At 45.7% G+C, this 16,779-nt stretch overlaps 1 protein-coding gene across 4 annotated transcripts in view; it reads right to left on the bottom strand.

Annotated features, from left to right (window-relative positions):
- Positions 1–16,779, bottom strand: part of LOC116234503 (tetraspanin-15-like) — a 40,157-nt gene continuing 23,378 nt past the window's right edge. For all 4 annotated transcript variants that reach the window (XM_090125657.1, XM_031602141.2, XM_090125655.1 and 1 more), the window contains 4 exons: positions 13,162–13,275; positions 8,566–8,619; positions 7,903–8,019; positions 1–519 (listed from right to left, as the gene is read on the bottom strand). In XM_090125657.1, coding sequence (XP_089981783.1) covers positions 262–519; positions 7,903–8,019; positions 8,566–8,619; positions 13,162–13,275 — 543 coding nt within the window. In that variant the 3' untranslated portion in view covers positions 1–261. The remainder of the gene's footprint in view (positions 520–7,902; positions 8,020–8,565; positions 8,620–13,161; positions 13,276–16,779) is intronic.

Here is a 16,779-nt window from a genome sequence, read left to right on the forward strand (position 1 = left end):
TAGAACAGCAGTCACATTTATTGTGTAAAAATTTTTTTTAAAAAAGATGTACAAATACTTCAAGTCAGCAATGTAGCAAAAGGGCCCCGGGTAGCTCATGTGCCCACACAATGCATTGCACTGTTACAGCCTCCCAATGCTACTTTGCAGTTTTCCCCAAAGGGATCTCCTGAACCTGAGAATACATTGCAACATTTTCACATTCAGCATCAGCTGCCTCACTGAGAGTTTTACTGAAAGCTTCTTTTTCCACCGTTGCTTTCAGCCCTCCAGCTCCTCACTCTTGGCTGCAGCACACACGCCTTCCTCCTCTTCTTCTTCCTCTTCCTCCTCCATGGGATTGACAGGGATGTATCCTCCTTCCTTGGGCAAGCACCAGCACCAGCCTGCACCGCTCAGATCCAAAGCCCCGAAGCTGAAATCGCGCACCTCCAGCATCCTGAAGTCCACGGTGTCCAGCTGGGAGTAAATCTCATTGAGCTTTTGCCAATACAGCCACGCCATCACCAGGCCGACCACCTGCAAAATGCACAAGTCAAAGCCACCACAGGCATGCAAACCACCCCCAAAGGTCTTTGTGTGCAAGAGGGGCTGTCACCCTCACTCCCCAACCTGAGCGAGAGATGGGAGCGGACGAGATGCAGTAATGCCAGCTGACAGAGCAGGAGGATCTTTGCTAAATCTGCTGACAGCTCTGTCTGTCTCATGACTTCCCACGCTGGCCCTGACCGTGGGCCATGCTGGATATCACTGTGAGCATTGCAAAGAGAGTGGCACAGGTCTGCGTTCTGGCTAAAATTAGGATAACGCTGCAAGCAAGGTGCCACTTGGGTTATTTCCCTGCTTGGCTGTCAGGGGGGAAAAAAATACAATTTAGATCTTAAGGAGGGTGAAGACAAGCATTTCCAGCAGCCCAGGGATTCGAGTCCGTCACTTGATTTCACCCGATGCTTCCTTTGGGGTGATACCTGTACCATCCATCCACTGGCATCTCCTGCAGTACTGCAGTGCATTGCTTTGGGAGCTGAAAAAACATCTTTTGATCACTGAGCTGTGTCCTGGCTGATCCATTAGGGTCTGCAAAGGGGGAGAGTGAAGGAAAAGACAAATGGGGATGTCATGCAGCTTAAACCAGGGATCAGTGGGGACTTCCAGATGGAAAGGAGGCAAACTCCTTTTGGTGAGAACTATTGGTGACAGGTTGGACTGGATGATCTTCTGGGTCTTTTCCAACCTTGGTGATTCTATGATTCCACAGGGAAAAAGCACATCACAAAAAGTGTTATCTGCTGAGCTGAAAGCAAACACAGGCAAACACAAACAGCATCAGGTTCATCCGTTTGCCTTTCAGGAACAGAAAAATGCTCCACCAGCCCCACCAGCAGTGCCCGTGGCACAGAAGATACCTCCATACCACTCAACCTTGGTTTTCCCTCCCCACATTCTCCAGGAGGTGGATCCAGAGGGGAAACCCACTCAAAGCTGATAGCTCTTTGCTCAACACGAAATGGGGAAAACCACATCCACTGGGGTGCTTTCCCAGCATAAAGCCCTCCCTCAAGGTCTGCTCCCTGCTCTGAGTCTCAGCTTGACTCCACCAATCCTCAAACAGCATCCTGCCTATGTTACACTCCACTTAATTATGGCACACAATAAGCATCTTCACCCCCTTGATAACAGGATGAATCACCAGGACAACAGGCATGGTGCAGGGGATGCTGTGTGGTTATGGGCAGCAGGGCTCTCACCAAAATGGAGAAAGAATCAGTGAATGCCATTAGGGTTCTTTGTTGGGAAATAGGATTGCAGATACTGCAAGAAAAATTGAGCTGCAGGGACCTGTGGGGAAGAGGGATGCAGGAGGCCAAGGTGATGCGTGGTGCTTGGAGGTACCTTTATCTCCCTATGGAAACAAGAGAGAACACAGAGCAACCACTGCAATGCCCATGCTGAGAATAAGATTGTTCTCATCCACATCCAACAGCAGAGCCCCTAAGGACTTCAAAAGTTTGAAAATAATATTCAAATATATGTCATGCTCCGGCATTACTTACATCTGTGAGGTCATTGGGCAGATTAACAGCCCACTGCTGTTAGAGTGAAGGGACCAGGAAAGCAAACCTCTTTGAAGGGACACAGTTTTAGGCAAGCACATAAAATTTTTCCTTCATTAACCAAACAGTAATTCAGGAAAAAAGATTTGTGTCTACAATAACTTGAATCCAAATCGATCCTGTTCTGCAAAATCAACCAGGTTTGGGGATGCAGCACTGGAAATTTGCCTCCTGCTTCTCTCCTCCTGATGGGACACAGCATTGGGGTGAACCAGGGGATTTATTTAACTTCATTAAGGTATCCCACATCCTCAACCAGCAGCCTGCATCCCCACGCCTTCACTCTCTTCTGAGTAATGAACCAAGTGCCATTCCAGCTCAGCTCTAAATATCCTCTTCCACTTAATGAAAATGGAAAAAGCTGTCAGGAATATAGATGAATTCAATATCCCCAGCACCAAGGGCACCATGTTTTCCAGAAGTAAAGAGACTTCTAATGGGAGTGCTGATTTTATTGAGCTGCGGTATGAAGAAAGGCTTTATTGCGGAGTTGCCACAATGGGTGAAGCATCAGATTAAAGAAAAAAAGGGAAAGAAAAAATAAAAAAGTTGTTCTTCTCTCTGCTTTTTCCCCTTGTAATGACTTCAAGCTACCGCTGGCGGGTCACTGGAAGCAGTGATTTGCCTGTTCTTTCTGGCTGGTGTTCAGCAAGGGACAGAAAGCACTGCTGCTGCCTCACGAGGTCCCTATCTCTCTGCTGTTCCCTATCTCTCTGCTGTTTCCTATCTCTCTGTCTTCTCCCAGCTGCAAATGAGCAGCTTTGAGCTGATAAAGCAGCATCTTACTGCAGCCAATGCCCTTTTTCTTTCAGCATCGCTCTGGGTCTCACCCAAAAAGCAGCAGCTGAACTCTGCCCACAGCATCCAAACTGGGCAAAGCAACCTCTTCATTTTCCTTTCCAACCAGCAAGAAGGAACTACAGAGGGGGACCTCTGCGATCAGCAAGGGCCACCTGTAAGCTTTCCCATCCAACCCAAGCAGCTAAAGGAAATTCAAGGCTACCAGAGGGAAAAAAAATGAAGCCCTCCAAAGCACAGACTGTCAGAAATGTTGCCCTTGTTCCTGTCCTGGGAGGATGGAGAGGTAGGCAGTCTGATATTTTTGTTATTGAACTCAAAGACTCACTGATAACTGCTCAGTTAAACCCAGAAGGTTCCCATGAACGTCTGCAATTCCATGCTACTGGCTTTTTCTGGAACACCTGTGAGTTTTCTCTATGCAAAACAGCAAAAGCTCAAAAAGCAAATTAAGAACATGTTTTGATCCTGAACCTATAATTATTTCTAGCTAACTTAGATTAGTGACACTAATTATAACTGGGCACTGTATTATGTTTAACTATGGGTGTCTGCCTGTCCAGCTGAGCAGCAACACCAGGACAACATCTGCTGATGTTTCCAAACCACTGCTGCAGAAAATAAACTGTTATTGAACCTGAGACAGCAAAGGTGTCATCTCGTTCACCACTATTACTCCAAGGCACGAAGAAACGCCTTAAGAGCTACCCAAGAAAGGTTGGAAAGAGATGGTTTGGTAAGGGCAGCTCTGAACATGGAGGAAATAATCCATTGGCCCAACAAGGGTCTACTGCAAGCAAAATTTTCTGCAGGAAAATGCTTTTTCCTCCCAGTTATGGAGGTCCTCTCCCATTTGGGCAGCTGTAAAGCAGGATGGATCATGCTAACAAGAAGAGCTGAATCATTTTGAGCTTTCCCAGAGTTAATCAAGTAAAAGTATTTATGTTTTATTGTCTCTCCCTTCCACAAATTGGTATCTAAAGGCAGGGTTCTCACAGAGGTCACAGAATGTAAATGGAAAAATTCTTTTTACTCCTTGTTCCTATTTCATTCAGCATGCATGAGCTGCCTGGGAATATAATGCCTCCCAGTCCCTGGAGCAACTTAGGCATTAAAAAGGAAACAAAACAGAAATTAATCTTGGGGGAGAGGAGAGGTGAGGAGAGGGGGGAAGGGGGGAGGGGGAAGGGGGTAGGGGAGGGGGAGGAAGGGGGTGGGGGAGGGGGAGGGGGGAGGAGGGGGGGAGAGGGGGTGGGGGAGGGGGGGAGGGGGGGAGGGGAGGGGAGGGGAGGGGAGGAGAGGAGAGGAGAGGAGAGGAGAGGAGAGGAGAGGAGAGGAGAGGAGAGGAGAGGAGAGGAGAGGAGAGGAGAGGAGAGGAGAGGAGAGGAGAGGAGAGGAGAGGAGAGGAGAGGAGAGGAGAGGAGAGGAGAGGAGAGGAGAGGAGAGGAGAGGGAAAAAAAATGAGGCAAGAGGAAAGAAAGGGGAAGGGCAAGGCAAGGCAAAAGCCCTCTAAGAAAGAAACTCCTTTAGGCAAGAAAATGCTTAAGGTGACTGCCACCAAGAGAGGCAGGCGCCAACCTGCAAAATGCACAAAATAGTTCATCTTCAGGACTCACATTCTTGGAATCATAGAGTCAGAAAAGACCTCAGAGAACACTGAGCCCAACCATCGCACAGTCACATCCCCACACTGTTAATGCCATGCCCACACATCTCTTAAATACCTCCAGAGACACGGACTGCAGCACTTCCATATCTGCCTCCATGCTGATGCAACACAGCAGAGTGCCCTTCCAGCTAAGAGCTTTGGAGATTGATGAAATATCAAAGTGAAACAGAGATAGAAACAATTTACTGCAAGTCTGCTGCACTACAGAGTCAGTAGATATTAACCCTTGCGGATGACCCATCAGAGATTTGATTCTTAATTGGACTTGTGTTATTTTCTCCTTCTTTAGAATGGAGAAAGAAAAAAAGAAAGGGTTGAAGAGCTTTTTTTATCCCCTTATTTCTTCCTTATTACAGAGGCTATTTCTCCATCTTGCTAAGAAGGATTAAATGCCGTCGGAAAACATCCTTGGCAAGGATCAGTGAACAGGAAAGTTGAAGATGCTTTTCCTTGGGTTGATATAAGAGCTGCTGTGAGACCATCCAGCATGCAAAGGGGAAAGAGCAAATTGCAGATTCCCTGTATAATCCCAGCTAGATGCTGGGAAACTGGGGAGGTAGAAGTTATAAAAACAAATTCAGGTGTTTCACTGCTTTCTGCTGCAAAATCCTGGGCTGCTTCACAGTTAAACACTAATAGTATAAGGACACGATGGGAATTTGCCACTGACTGCAGCTTGGCTGAGAATGGGAAAGAGAGAGGACTGTTACAAGAGAATGAAACATAGGAAGAGAGAAATAAAGGTATTCTGCAAAGGCAGAAAAACAATTGAGTCGATACATTTATGCTTTGCTCCAAACAAAGCAAGGCAAATGAAAACAATCAAATCCTCACCCCCTAAACAGTATCCCCTCCCCAACCCAAGTTTCCTGATGGCTTGCTTAGAAAAGATGAAGACATCGATGATTTAAGAGTGAGCAAAAAACTACAGACTCCTTGTGCCCTGCACTGGCCTGGAGGGCAGCTGGTGACATTCCCAGGCATTTTCCCTGCCTCGATCAGTTCAGCACCTGATAGGGCACATCAGATTTACATTTCCCAAATCCAAAAAGAGACCTTAACATCTGTGAGAAAGCAAAGCTCAGCCTTGTGCTATCGGGCCTCTTGTGCATAATTTTAGGGGAAAAAACAACAGAGGAAATCAAAATCTGGTGGTTTCCAACATGTGAGTAAGATGGAAAGCCAATGCTGAGAGCAGTAATTGCCCAGGGATATCCTTCCCAAGGGCAATCTATGGCACTCCAAATTTTTCTTGGGTGCTTCCTTCTGCATAAGAAGGGCTTAAGAATGTCACTCATCCCAAATCCAAGCACAAATCTTGGGCACTTCGGTGATGGATATCAGCCAAGCTCAAAACTCCATCCTTGAGCTGCTCAACATCACAGGTGAGGTTAAAGTTTGATCCTAAGGAAGTCCACATCTTTTGGAAAACTGGCCAAAACCCAAAACTGTACTCAGGATGTGGATTTGGGTCACAACCTTCTCATTGGCTTGCTGCAAACTTTCCATTAAGGTGGTTTGCAGCTCTTTTTGAGACTAGAATAAGCGTATAGTGAAACACAACAAATGCCCCATGGCCAGAGACAAGACGTGTTAATACATTTACCCGAAGCTCAAGGCACCGTCACCTTTCCATGTCAACACTGCTCTCCTCAGACTGGCAATTCAAGGACAATATTCTCATCCTGGCTTTCCATTGGCAGTTGCCAGGGTTGAAGCTGTTTCTGGGCTGACAGCTCTTGGCAATGCAGACGGCCATTTCTAACTTAATTCCCTCCAAAACTTGACAGCATCAAATCCAATTTATATTTAAAACCTGGAAGTCGCAAGCAGATGGGAAGAACGACGTTCTTTATCTGAAGAGCATTTAAGGGGATGCCAGAAAAATCACAACGCTCGCTCGAAAGCACTTGATATTCATCAAGGCTCAGCAATCCTTATTGCCATCACTGGTTTGTCTCCCTGTCCTTCCTAATTAAGAGCACCACGTTGGTAGGTTAATGGATAACGCAACAGGCAGCTCCTGTAATGGGCTCTTGACATCCTGCAAGGCAGATGGAAGCGGTCGCCTCTTTTATGGTGCTTTCTCACCCCATTTCTGTGCCTGTTGTGCTTCCTGTTGGTAGCACAGCAGAGGTTCCATTCTCATCTGCACTCTGCAGAGATGGCACTTGATAAATGTGAAGCACTGCAGCTTGGACTGGGCAAACTGCTTCCCCACCTCGATTTTTTCATTCCGATCAAGAAAGGGTCCAAATGAATCAGAGGAGTTCAAGAAGCATTTAGATGTTGCACTAAGGGATGTGGTTCAGTGGGGAAATATTGGTGGTAGGTGGGTGGTTGGACTGGATGATCCTGTAGGTCTTTTCCAACCTTGGTGATTCTGTGATTCGGTGATTCTGTGATCATCTGAGACATCCAGGACAGTCAGTTCTTTGAAAAATTAACTCAGTGTGGCACATATTTCCCAAATAGCTTCTACTTTACTGAGCCACTATTCTATACATCACTGCAAGTGGAAGCCCAGGAAAAATACATAATCATTTCAGCCTCATTTAGATAAAACCCCATATCCAGAAAGCACCACCAAGTACCTCCAGTGGCAAACCCAAAGTTATACCCAAGGAGTTAAAGAGAAAGCTTTCATATGTGAACCTTGAAGGAAATAAATAATAATAATAATAATAATAATAATAATAATAATAATAATAAAAAAAAAAGACATAATCAACACCAAATTACTACAGTTCTGTTAAAGATTATTCTGGAAAGAGCTAAGAGAGATTCACATCTTTGCAAGCACAGTGCCAATAGTTCTCCATAGGAGAAATCCCCACTGCAACTAAAGATTTCTCTCTATATCCAGCATTTGTGATGGAGAGCTTAATTACCTGTGCTGGAAAGCTGCTTGGATTCTCAGGCATTGGTAGCAGCCAATGATTTAAACACAGATTTCATGGTGCACGGAAATAACTGCTGAATTTATGATTATGGTTTATTTTGGTTGATATTTATGCACTGTTTGAAGAGAGATGTAAAAACAAATGCGACATGATTTCTGGGTATCGTATACATGTCTTGCTTTCCGATGCTATTACTTGAACATTAATTAAATGTGGGAGTGTGCTATGAGACAGCCAGCACCACAGCAGTCAATTACTAACTTTGCTAAGGTTGCTCTAGAAAGTGCTGTTACATTCCCACTCAAGACACAGGTCTCAGATATAAATGCAGCAGGGAAAACTACCTAAAAACAAATTATTTTCCTCCCCCAGAACAGAGAAAGAAGCCAAGAGGACGTTGACCTGATCCACAACCTACCTGGGGAAGCAGCAGGGAGCAAACAATGCTCAAAGTGGACTCAAAGTTGTCTTTCAGCCACAGCCCCACGGCGTGGATGCAGCCTCGCACGTGGATGACATCGAGCAGCTCCAGGCGCTGGAGGAAGGTTGAAAAGAAGCAGCAAAGTCAGAATTGAGGTTGTGGGTTTGGATGGGTTCGCTCTGTTATGCAAAGGAGCGCCATGGCAAGCTTTTGGGAATCCATTTCTTAGACTGGACTTCTTTTCCCTGGGTTTTCTTGCCAAAAAACAGTCCCTTTACAGCCACAGTCCTCACTGCGCCTCTCTGCTGTGACACAGTCCTACAGCCACCCCTGGGGGCCTCACAATCAGTTCTACCACCAAAACCAAAACTCAGGGCCAGCATTTGCTAGGACTGACCAACGAGAGCTCATTTGTCCCCAAAAGGCCCCACCAAAGCCTGCATTCACCACCCAAACGTGCCGCGTGCCTTTGAGCCCATGCAGGACCTTGGGATGCTAATCAATATAATTAAAAATAAATTTATATACAGTCGCAGCAACAGCTGTCCCGATTGGGAAAAGCCTTCCACTGTGAGGCAGAGCTTCAGGTCATTTTAGGGGTGCTTTGGGAAGGGCTTCACAAGGGTTTCTTGTACAGAAGAAGGAAAAAGCAAACATCACCTCTTTATCGAGTGTCCTGTATCCACACAGGGTGTTAATGACTTCTCCAGGGACCTGTGAACAGAGATGGCACAAACTTGGGCTGGAGGAAATCAAAGGCAACAGATAGGAAATAAGAAAATGATTTTCTCGAACTACCTTCCCCTTTGGTTTCTGCCATTTCAGAGGATGCTTCTCATCTCTTCTCCAGTGATTCGAGCTGGGATCACCTCCACATTACGTGAGCATTGAACAAAGCAGCTCTGTAAAACGTTCCCTTCATTTTCCCCTTGCTTAATTCTAACCTCCTTTTCTCACATTTTCAGCTGCGCCTCTCCTTCATAACAAAGGGAATTTCACAAGGATTAAACGTATTTGGTTTTCCAGAAATCAAAAGGGAATTTTCCCAAAGCCTCCCAGCACTTTAGGGAGAAACTTTAGGATTTTAGATTCTGAGTGCTTAGATCACTGTTGGCCAATGAATGCATCTCAAGAGCTGCAGCTAATGAGAGAAATCCCAGCCAAACGCTGCTGTTCTGGAGCTCTATAAAATTAAATCAGTCCAAATTCTTCTGCTTCCATCAGGATGGAAGGGGTACATTTTTAATGGACTACAGCATTTCCTAACGTTGGTTACAAAAGCAATTCTTACCCATCCCATGAAAAGCCATGCCAGGAGGGGGGGGTAGCTCCAGCATGTCCTGAGCCAGTCAGTTACTTCATACATCTCAGGACTGATCTTCTGATGTTGGCTTTTCACCTGTTTTTGGCTTATTTCATTAGGAAAACAGCATCTTCCATAATGCTGTGAGATTCTAAAGGGGCCTTGTATCCATAGAATAAGAACAAGCTGAAATGATCACACTTTCAGAAAGATGGCTTTGGCAACCAGCAAAAGCTCCTGGATAACAAAACAAAAACTTCCCGTGCTTTTGGAGGCACAGAGATGAAAAAGAAATGTGCACATTTAGGGGTAAATTATGCTTTCCTGCAAGACACAGCATAAAAGAAATGTGCACTTTCAGGTCCCAGCCATAAAACTGCAGCTTGTTCCTTCTGTAATTGGCAGGGAAATTATCCCAGTGATACTCTACCAAGACTGCCTACGTTACTCACAAAATCCCTTCTCTCATCACTTCAGTGCTCTACTTACAGACTGGCATAAAGAAGGAGACTAATTAGTCCTTGTGCCTACTAAAGGTTTGCAGGGAAATCCGGAGATTGGCAGCAAAGCACCTGCTGGTGTTTCTGGGATGAGGTCTCACCCTGGGTTTGGCCCATGAAATGGAGAAAATGGGTATGGAGAACTTGCAGTTCTCTCACTGCCATTGCCAGCAGTGCTACAAAGGAACACGTGCATGATGGAGGATCCATCTATTTCATTTGCATCATAAACAAAGAAAGGAATTCACAAAAACCCAATAACCCCCAAACCATCGTTCTTGGCAGCTTTCAGCTGGCCTTGCTGCTCACATGTGGACATCATAGGATCCTTACTGGTGACACAATTGCTTTCTGTAGGGCTCGTCCATTTGAACATCTGGCTGCAGCACAAATTGCCACTTTTCTTCTTTCTTGCATCAAACACTGAAGGGTTTCTCAGTCACCCCCAGTCCTGCCCATCCGTTCCCTCAAGAACTTGCACTGGGGCTAAATGCAGAAAGAAGAAAAGCGATGCTTCAGTTTTGATCAATTTTTTTGCCAAGATGTTGCATGGAAGCAAAGGTCAGAGCTGAATGGATATTCCCAATACAAAAAGAGGTGACAGCCCTTATTCTACCTGAATTAATTTTGATGCATCCAGAGGCCACAAAACAGCAGCAAACCCAGACATTTTAAACCAACCAAGGGCAAAAGGCTGTGATCTTTGGATGCTTTTTATAACTGACTGCTTTCCCCCCCAAAACCTGTGCCAGATGTCAGCAGTTCCATTCAAAAGGAGACATCGTTCTTGGCAGAGGCACAGCTACCCACACTTTCCCCACAAGAAGAATAAATGCATTGGAAAATCACTGAGAAAAGTGCTCAGAGATGAGGATCCCATCTCAGCCCCTTAAGTAGGTGCATATTTGCCCATTCCTTACTCTTGGGTAGACCTTGGAGATGAGACTCTTCAAAATAGCAAGAGAAATTTTGGAGGATGTCTGTTCTCATTAATACAACTCAGCCTGCCCTGGGAGATGCCCAAGGGGATGCAATACAATGCTTTGGAGGGATTTGTAATAGGAAAAATCTCCCCTCAAAAATGGGATGGTTTTAGGTCTGCATTCAGTGACAGGTTGACGACACATTGCAAATGACCTCCAAATCTATGTTTCAGGCTCTTTCCTCCAGACAAACTCACAAAGTAACCACTCAAACAAAGGAGCAGTGCACCACGTCCAACAAAAGCTCCCAACCCGGACCTGCCACTTGGAATGGGGCACAGAAGGAACATCTGCTGCCTGGGATATTGCTGTCTTGTGTTGCCTTGGTTTGTAGGACTGAATCAAGAAGCCTGAGAGCAGAAGGACTGATGAAAAAGCTGTTTGCTTTGCTGCTATTCACTTCAAAGAGGCACAAATTCATACAGGGCCAAGGTAAGATCTTTTCTTCAGCTTTTAAATGCAATATTTTGGTGGAAAGAGATTTGAGCAGGGTTTTTGCATCACTCAACCCAACCAGCTATGTCCAACCATCCTCATCCCACAGTGCTTCTCCCACCTTCTCAACCTGCAGGGCTAACTCTCATGACAGCTTTGCCATTTCAACACATATCTACGTACAGAGCTGTGCTGGAGCTTACACAAGATGCAGTCATGGGATGTCTCACTTCCCATAAAACTTCTCCACCTGTCAGAGACACACTCACAAGCTCTAATTGTTGAAGTTAGTGTACAGGATTTGCCATGGGCTTTCCCTCCCAGCAGTTAGGGCATCCTCCAGATCTGGCTCGTTAAAGTGGGAAGCCAAAAAGTTGTCTACTGAATCAACTTTTTACAAGGGTAGAAAACAGCAGGACAAGAGGGAATGGCTTTAAGCTCAAGGAGGGAATGTTTACATTGGATATCACTGGGAAGTTCTTCACACAGAGAGTGGTGAGGTGCTGGAACAGCTGCCCAGAGAGGCTGTGGATGCCCCGTCCATCCCTGGAGGTGTTCAAGGCCAGGTTGGATGGGGCCCTGGGCAGCCTGGGCTGCTATGAAATGTGGAGGTTGGTGGCCCTGCGTGTGGCAGGGGGTTGGAGCTTTGTGATCCTTGAGGCCCCTTCCAACCCTGGCCATTCTATGATTCTATTACTTATCCCACCACATTCAATATCTGTGTTATCTTCCATCTCTGAAACAGTTTGCCAGGTGAAGAAGTTTTGTTTCCCAAGTTGTCAAAAAACCACAGGGAGTGTAAAAATACTGAAAAATGCACTTGACTTTCTCCAAAACATCCTCACTAGAAATAAAAGAAAGGACAGGACATGAATTTCTAATTCCATCTTCAGGAGCTGACAGAGATCCTTAATCAACGCCCTGATTAGAGAAAATAATTATTTTTGCAGCTGATTTGCATGCCAGCCTTCCACTGATAACAAAATATATCAAATTTTCCCCTTTTTTTCCATTAAAAAATAAATTAAAAGGCCAACAACAATGCTAGATTTAAGATACGTGCAAGTATGCAAGCAAGTTCTGCACAAGTTCAGAGCTGGCTGGTGTTCATCATTCCATCAGTACTGCAGTCATCCAAAGCAATTTGCTGGGGGCCCAGGGGTCCATTACTGGTGTTAAAGAGAGTAAATTATTTTCAGCAATATTGGCAGCATTTTTAGCCACAGCAGCTGAGGATATTTGCACTTTTTCTTGCCCAGCTCCTGGCTTTTTCCTAAACTCTTCCCATGTCTCCTCTAACAGCAAAACTCACAAAACCTCTTTATTATGAATGTGAAGCCCATACTGCTAAACCCAGTGGCAGCAAGCTGAGAACAGCAAGCCACTGCACAGGAGAGCAAAAGGAAAGGACAACAGCTGATCCTGATCCATGCTGAGATACAGCCAAGTCAGCTAAAGATGCTGCTCTTTGTCAAACCATCCTCCCAAACCAGATGTAGTGTCTGACAGTAGGTAGAAAGATGGGAACCCAGCATTTCAAACAACCTCTTGGCACAATACAGCCCAGTGCTTTGCTATTCACACTGCACTAAAGCAGGCAGAGCCCACCAAAACACAGCTATCATAGAATCATAGAATCACTCAGGTTGGAAAAGACCTTAAAGATCATTGAGTCCAACCATGACCTAACCAGACTACCCTAACTAACAACCCTCTGCTAAATCATGTCCCTGAGCAACACATCCAAATGGCTTTTGAACACATCCAGGGATGGTGATTCAACCACTTCCCTGGGGAAACTCAGGGAGGGTAGATTTAGGTTAGATATAAGGAAAAAAAATCTGCTACAGTGAACGTGGTGAGGCACTGGAACAGGCTGCCTGCTGTTGTGGTGGATGCCCCATGCCTGGAGACTTTCAAGTCCCAAGACACTATTCAAAGTGGCAACACGGTTTATAAGAAACCAGTGCAGAAACCAGTGAGAAGATGGGATTTTGCTGAAATAGAGGCACTTTCTGTGCCTTGTCTGCCTTACCTTCCTGATGCAGCATGTGTAGGGCACACCGCACGCAAGCGGTCCGCTGCCATTGCAGGAGTGGTACAGATTAACCTCCCAGTCTCGGTATTCATCACCACCACAGCAAGAAAACTGCAAAGGAAGAAAAGGAAGGGATGAGGCAGGCAGATGTACAAAGTGTGATGTTTCCAGCCCGCCCTTGCATCTCCCTCCAGCCTTATATTGCATCTCTGGTGCTGCTGGTATGCAGAGATCCCCAGTTACTTCTTGCTTTCTGGAACCCTAAGCTGGAGGCTGAAGATGGCATGTTAAAAACCAACCAACCAAACAAAAAAAGGCAGCATTTTAGTTTAGCAGCATTTTAGAGACATGCAGCAGATAGAGGACTGTGCACACATGTGTTGGAGGCATCACAGCTTTCACAAGCCCAGGAAAGATGAGGCTCATTCATGCTTTGCTCCAGCTGATTTAATTACAGGTAACTAATCCATCCTATTCCCAGGGCATGCAAGAGAGATGCTCTTTCAGTGCCTTGAATGAATGCTCAACTAGTTGGTGCTATTTGGCAATATGCTGATAAAACTCCAGTGTCTAACAGCCATTTCTCTTCCCGTCAGGTTAAATTAGAGATCAAATGCTGCAGCTACAAACGAAAAAAGCTTCTTTTTCTTCTGTTTGGGCAATAATATTAATAATAATAAAAGAGTAATGAATGTCATATTCCGCTCTCCATGGAATAAAAGTGGGCTTAATATATCCTGAGTCATCCCTTCTTTTGGTAAACAAGCTTCAATCTGAACAATCTTTCCCCCTCAAAAGAGTGGGCAGGGGAGGGAGGAGGTGTGTGTGTGCTCAGCGAGACAGAAAGGGTTTTCCCCACTTCTTTTAAGCACAACAATCTCCAAGGAACAGTTCTGGAGACAGGTTTAGCTCTGGGAGCATCTGTTCCCTTTCCTGTAGATTGCTGGCAATACTTGGCCCACAGGAATAGGAACAGACACCAGCTCCTCAGGTTGGATTTCAAACTATGTTTTAACCTGCCTTTATTGCTTTTAATGCCATCTGTGTCAGTGAGGGAGGCGAGCCTGCAGAACTAGTTCAGGAAAAAAGGAGAAAACCTCCAGAGGAATATTGGATATTGCTGCACTACTTGATATTCTGGGGCTGCAAAGAAGTTTATTCCACTTGCTTTTCTTGCAAGAATTGATATAAAATCCTTGTAATGAGCATTACTGACTGCAGGAGAGCTCCCTGGGGTGTTTTCTTCCCTGCAAAGAAAGGCTTAGGCTGCACTGCTGTTGTGCCTGGACTTATTTCCTATAAGCTGAGACAGACCTGGATCTGTGTTTTACTTTCATGGGGGCTTGCAGAGCTCAGAGAGGGATAACAAGCAGAAACCAACAGCAGAGCCTGCAGACGGAGCCTTGCGGGCTGCTTTGGGAAGGGCCACACACGCTCATCGCAGCCAATGCCATCATCCTGTGCAGCAAAGCAAAGTGCTCCAAGATGTGCAGGTGGGAGCTGCCTTTCATCTTCCTGAGAGAGAATGAAAGAGGTGTGCAAGCACAGTGCCTTCCTCCCTGTGAGTCTTACTTTGAGTTTGGAGCTGTTTGGGTTTGAGCGTGAACCACCATCGCTTTGAAATTCAAATCCTGGCTTTGAACTTCCCCTCTCCTACCTGTGCTCAGTAAACCACCAAAAAGAGACAGACGAGGAGCAGCACAGAGCTGCACTTCATCACTGGCAGCAAAGTGGGGCTTCTGACTCATCGTGGCCTCCAACCCCACATCCCTGTGCTTGCAAAGGGCAGCAGCTCATCACAAATGAGTAATACAAATGGATAAGTATTATTTCTTAAGGACAATTCATTCTAATACCTGCCATCTCACAGGCAGACAAAACAAGTCGGTCTTGGCAGACAAACCCACCTTACTTGAGCAATAATCATGGTATATAAAATATTACCATCTCATGCTTCTACACACAACTGTTCTCCAGGAAAGGACCACCATTCCCTGCTGTTTTTATGTACGAAACCAGGTTAAGTGTGTGCAGGCATTCAGCACAGGCTGAAAGCATTGCTTGACAGAGGGTGAACACCAAATTTCAATCCTAAGGAGCATGGTGTGGTTTTCCCTGAGCTAAACCAGCTGTGTGCCAGCTAACCTGCAAGCAGACGAGGCTTTGGCACAGCAAATGGCCAGGGAAGAAAGAAGTGGTGGTAACAGGGTGCTGTGAGCTTGCGTTTTGACTGCAAAATACCCCAAGTCTGGGTGCAATCCTTCCATGCTGGCTACATATTTTCATCGTTCCAAGGTGAAGCAGGCTGCTCAGGTCCTGAAAAGCCCCACAGGAGCCCCCCATCCTTTATGAGAACACCATCAGCAGCTCAGCTGTGTTTTATGGAACCCAAGGGCTGTCGAGCTGCCAGAATGCTGCCATTTCTCGTCTCTTGAAAGCAGTTATGCTTCTGCATTGCTTCTCCCTGCTCCTGTCCTTGGCGTGATGGGATGGTGCCTTTCAATCACTGATATGCTGGTTCCTGGTTTGCAAATGCTGTGCTAACACAAGAGCTCACAGCAATGAGATGCAGGCTCTTGCAAAGCTCCTTTTCTTGCTGGAACACAAAACATGCAAAGACTTTTCAGCAACGCCAGAAGTGGCCACAACTTCTAAGTACAGAGAGAGACTCTGAGATGAGTATCTCCAACAGAAAACCTTAATAAAAAGTCAAGTGAAGAGGTCAACGGGAAAATACATAAACAGGGGCTGAGATCATACAATAAGTGCCTGATCCTCGCTTGGTTGGAGACACAGAAACCTTCCTGCAAAGAGATCTTGTCCCCACTCCTTGCCAAGGCACACTGAGGATGGCTCCTGTACTTTCTGATGGCTCGTGGCTGCGTCCATTTATCTTCCATTCAGAGAAGACCAAATTACAGCATCCTCCCAGAGAGGTTGGAGCCAAGCTTTAGAAAGATAAAGATCTTCCCTGAGATCTCTTAAGTCTCGAGATCTTCGGAGGGCTCCCAGTCATACTGATGCATTTGGTTCAGTAATGATGGCTGCAGGAGACAGAGGTGGGTATTTACAGAGAGGGGAACATGGAGGGCACCATCAGCCTTCAATTTCAGCTACATCAAGGGAACTTCATGGGTTCCTTCAAAGCTGGAGGTAAATTTCACATATCCGTGAGGCTCCAATCCATTATGAAGAAACATTAATCAGAATGCAGCTGTGGTGGCAAAGCCTGGCTCCTTTCCCCACAACGAAGCTCTGAGTGTGCAACTTCACTGCGATTTCTTCCTCTTTCCTCCCCTAGATCTCAAGGTTTCGTTTTTCCCCCCGTTTTCCCTCAAAACATTCACCAAAAGCTTTGAGCCAAGCATTTCCCCTCTCCCAATAAGACTCGCAATGGACATACCAAATACATTCCATCAAAACAGGAGCAAAACTATATTCCCCAAATTCCCATGAACTGTTTCCTTACCAGTGCTGGAAAACAAAGCAATAAATTAGAGCCAACCATGCTTGTCTGAACTGGGTAAAGACTTCAAGTCTGACCCTTACAGAAGGTTTGTGAGCTGTCTGCTAAATGCACGTATTACATGAGAATGGCTTCAAGGAGAAGGGTTA

This window comes from Phasianus colchicus, chromosome 27 (assembly GCF_987193195.1).
Source record: "Phasianus colchicus chromosome 27, bPhaCol1.hap1.1, whole genome shotgun sequence".
Taxonomy (NCBI): Eukaryota; Metazoa; Chordata; class Aves; order Galliformes; family Phasianidae; genus Phasianus; species Phasianus colchicus.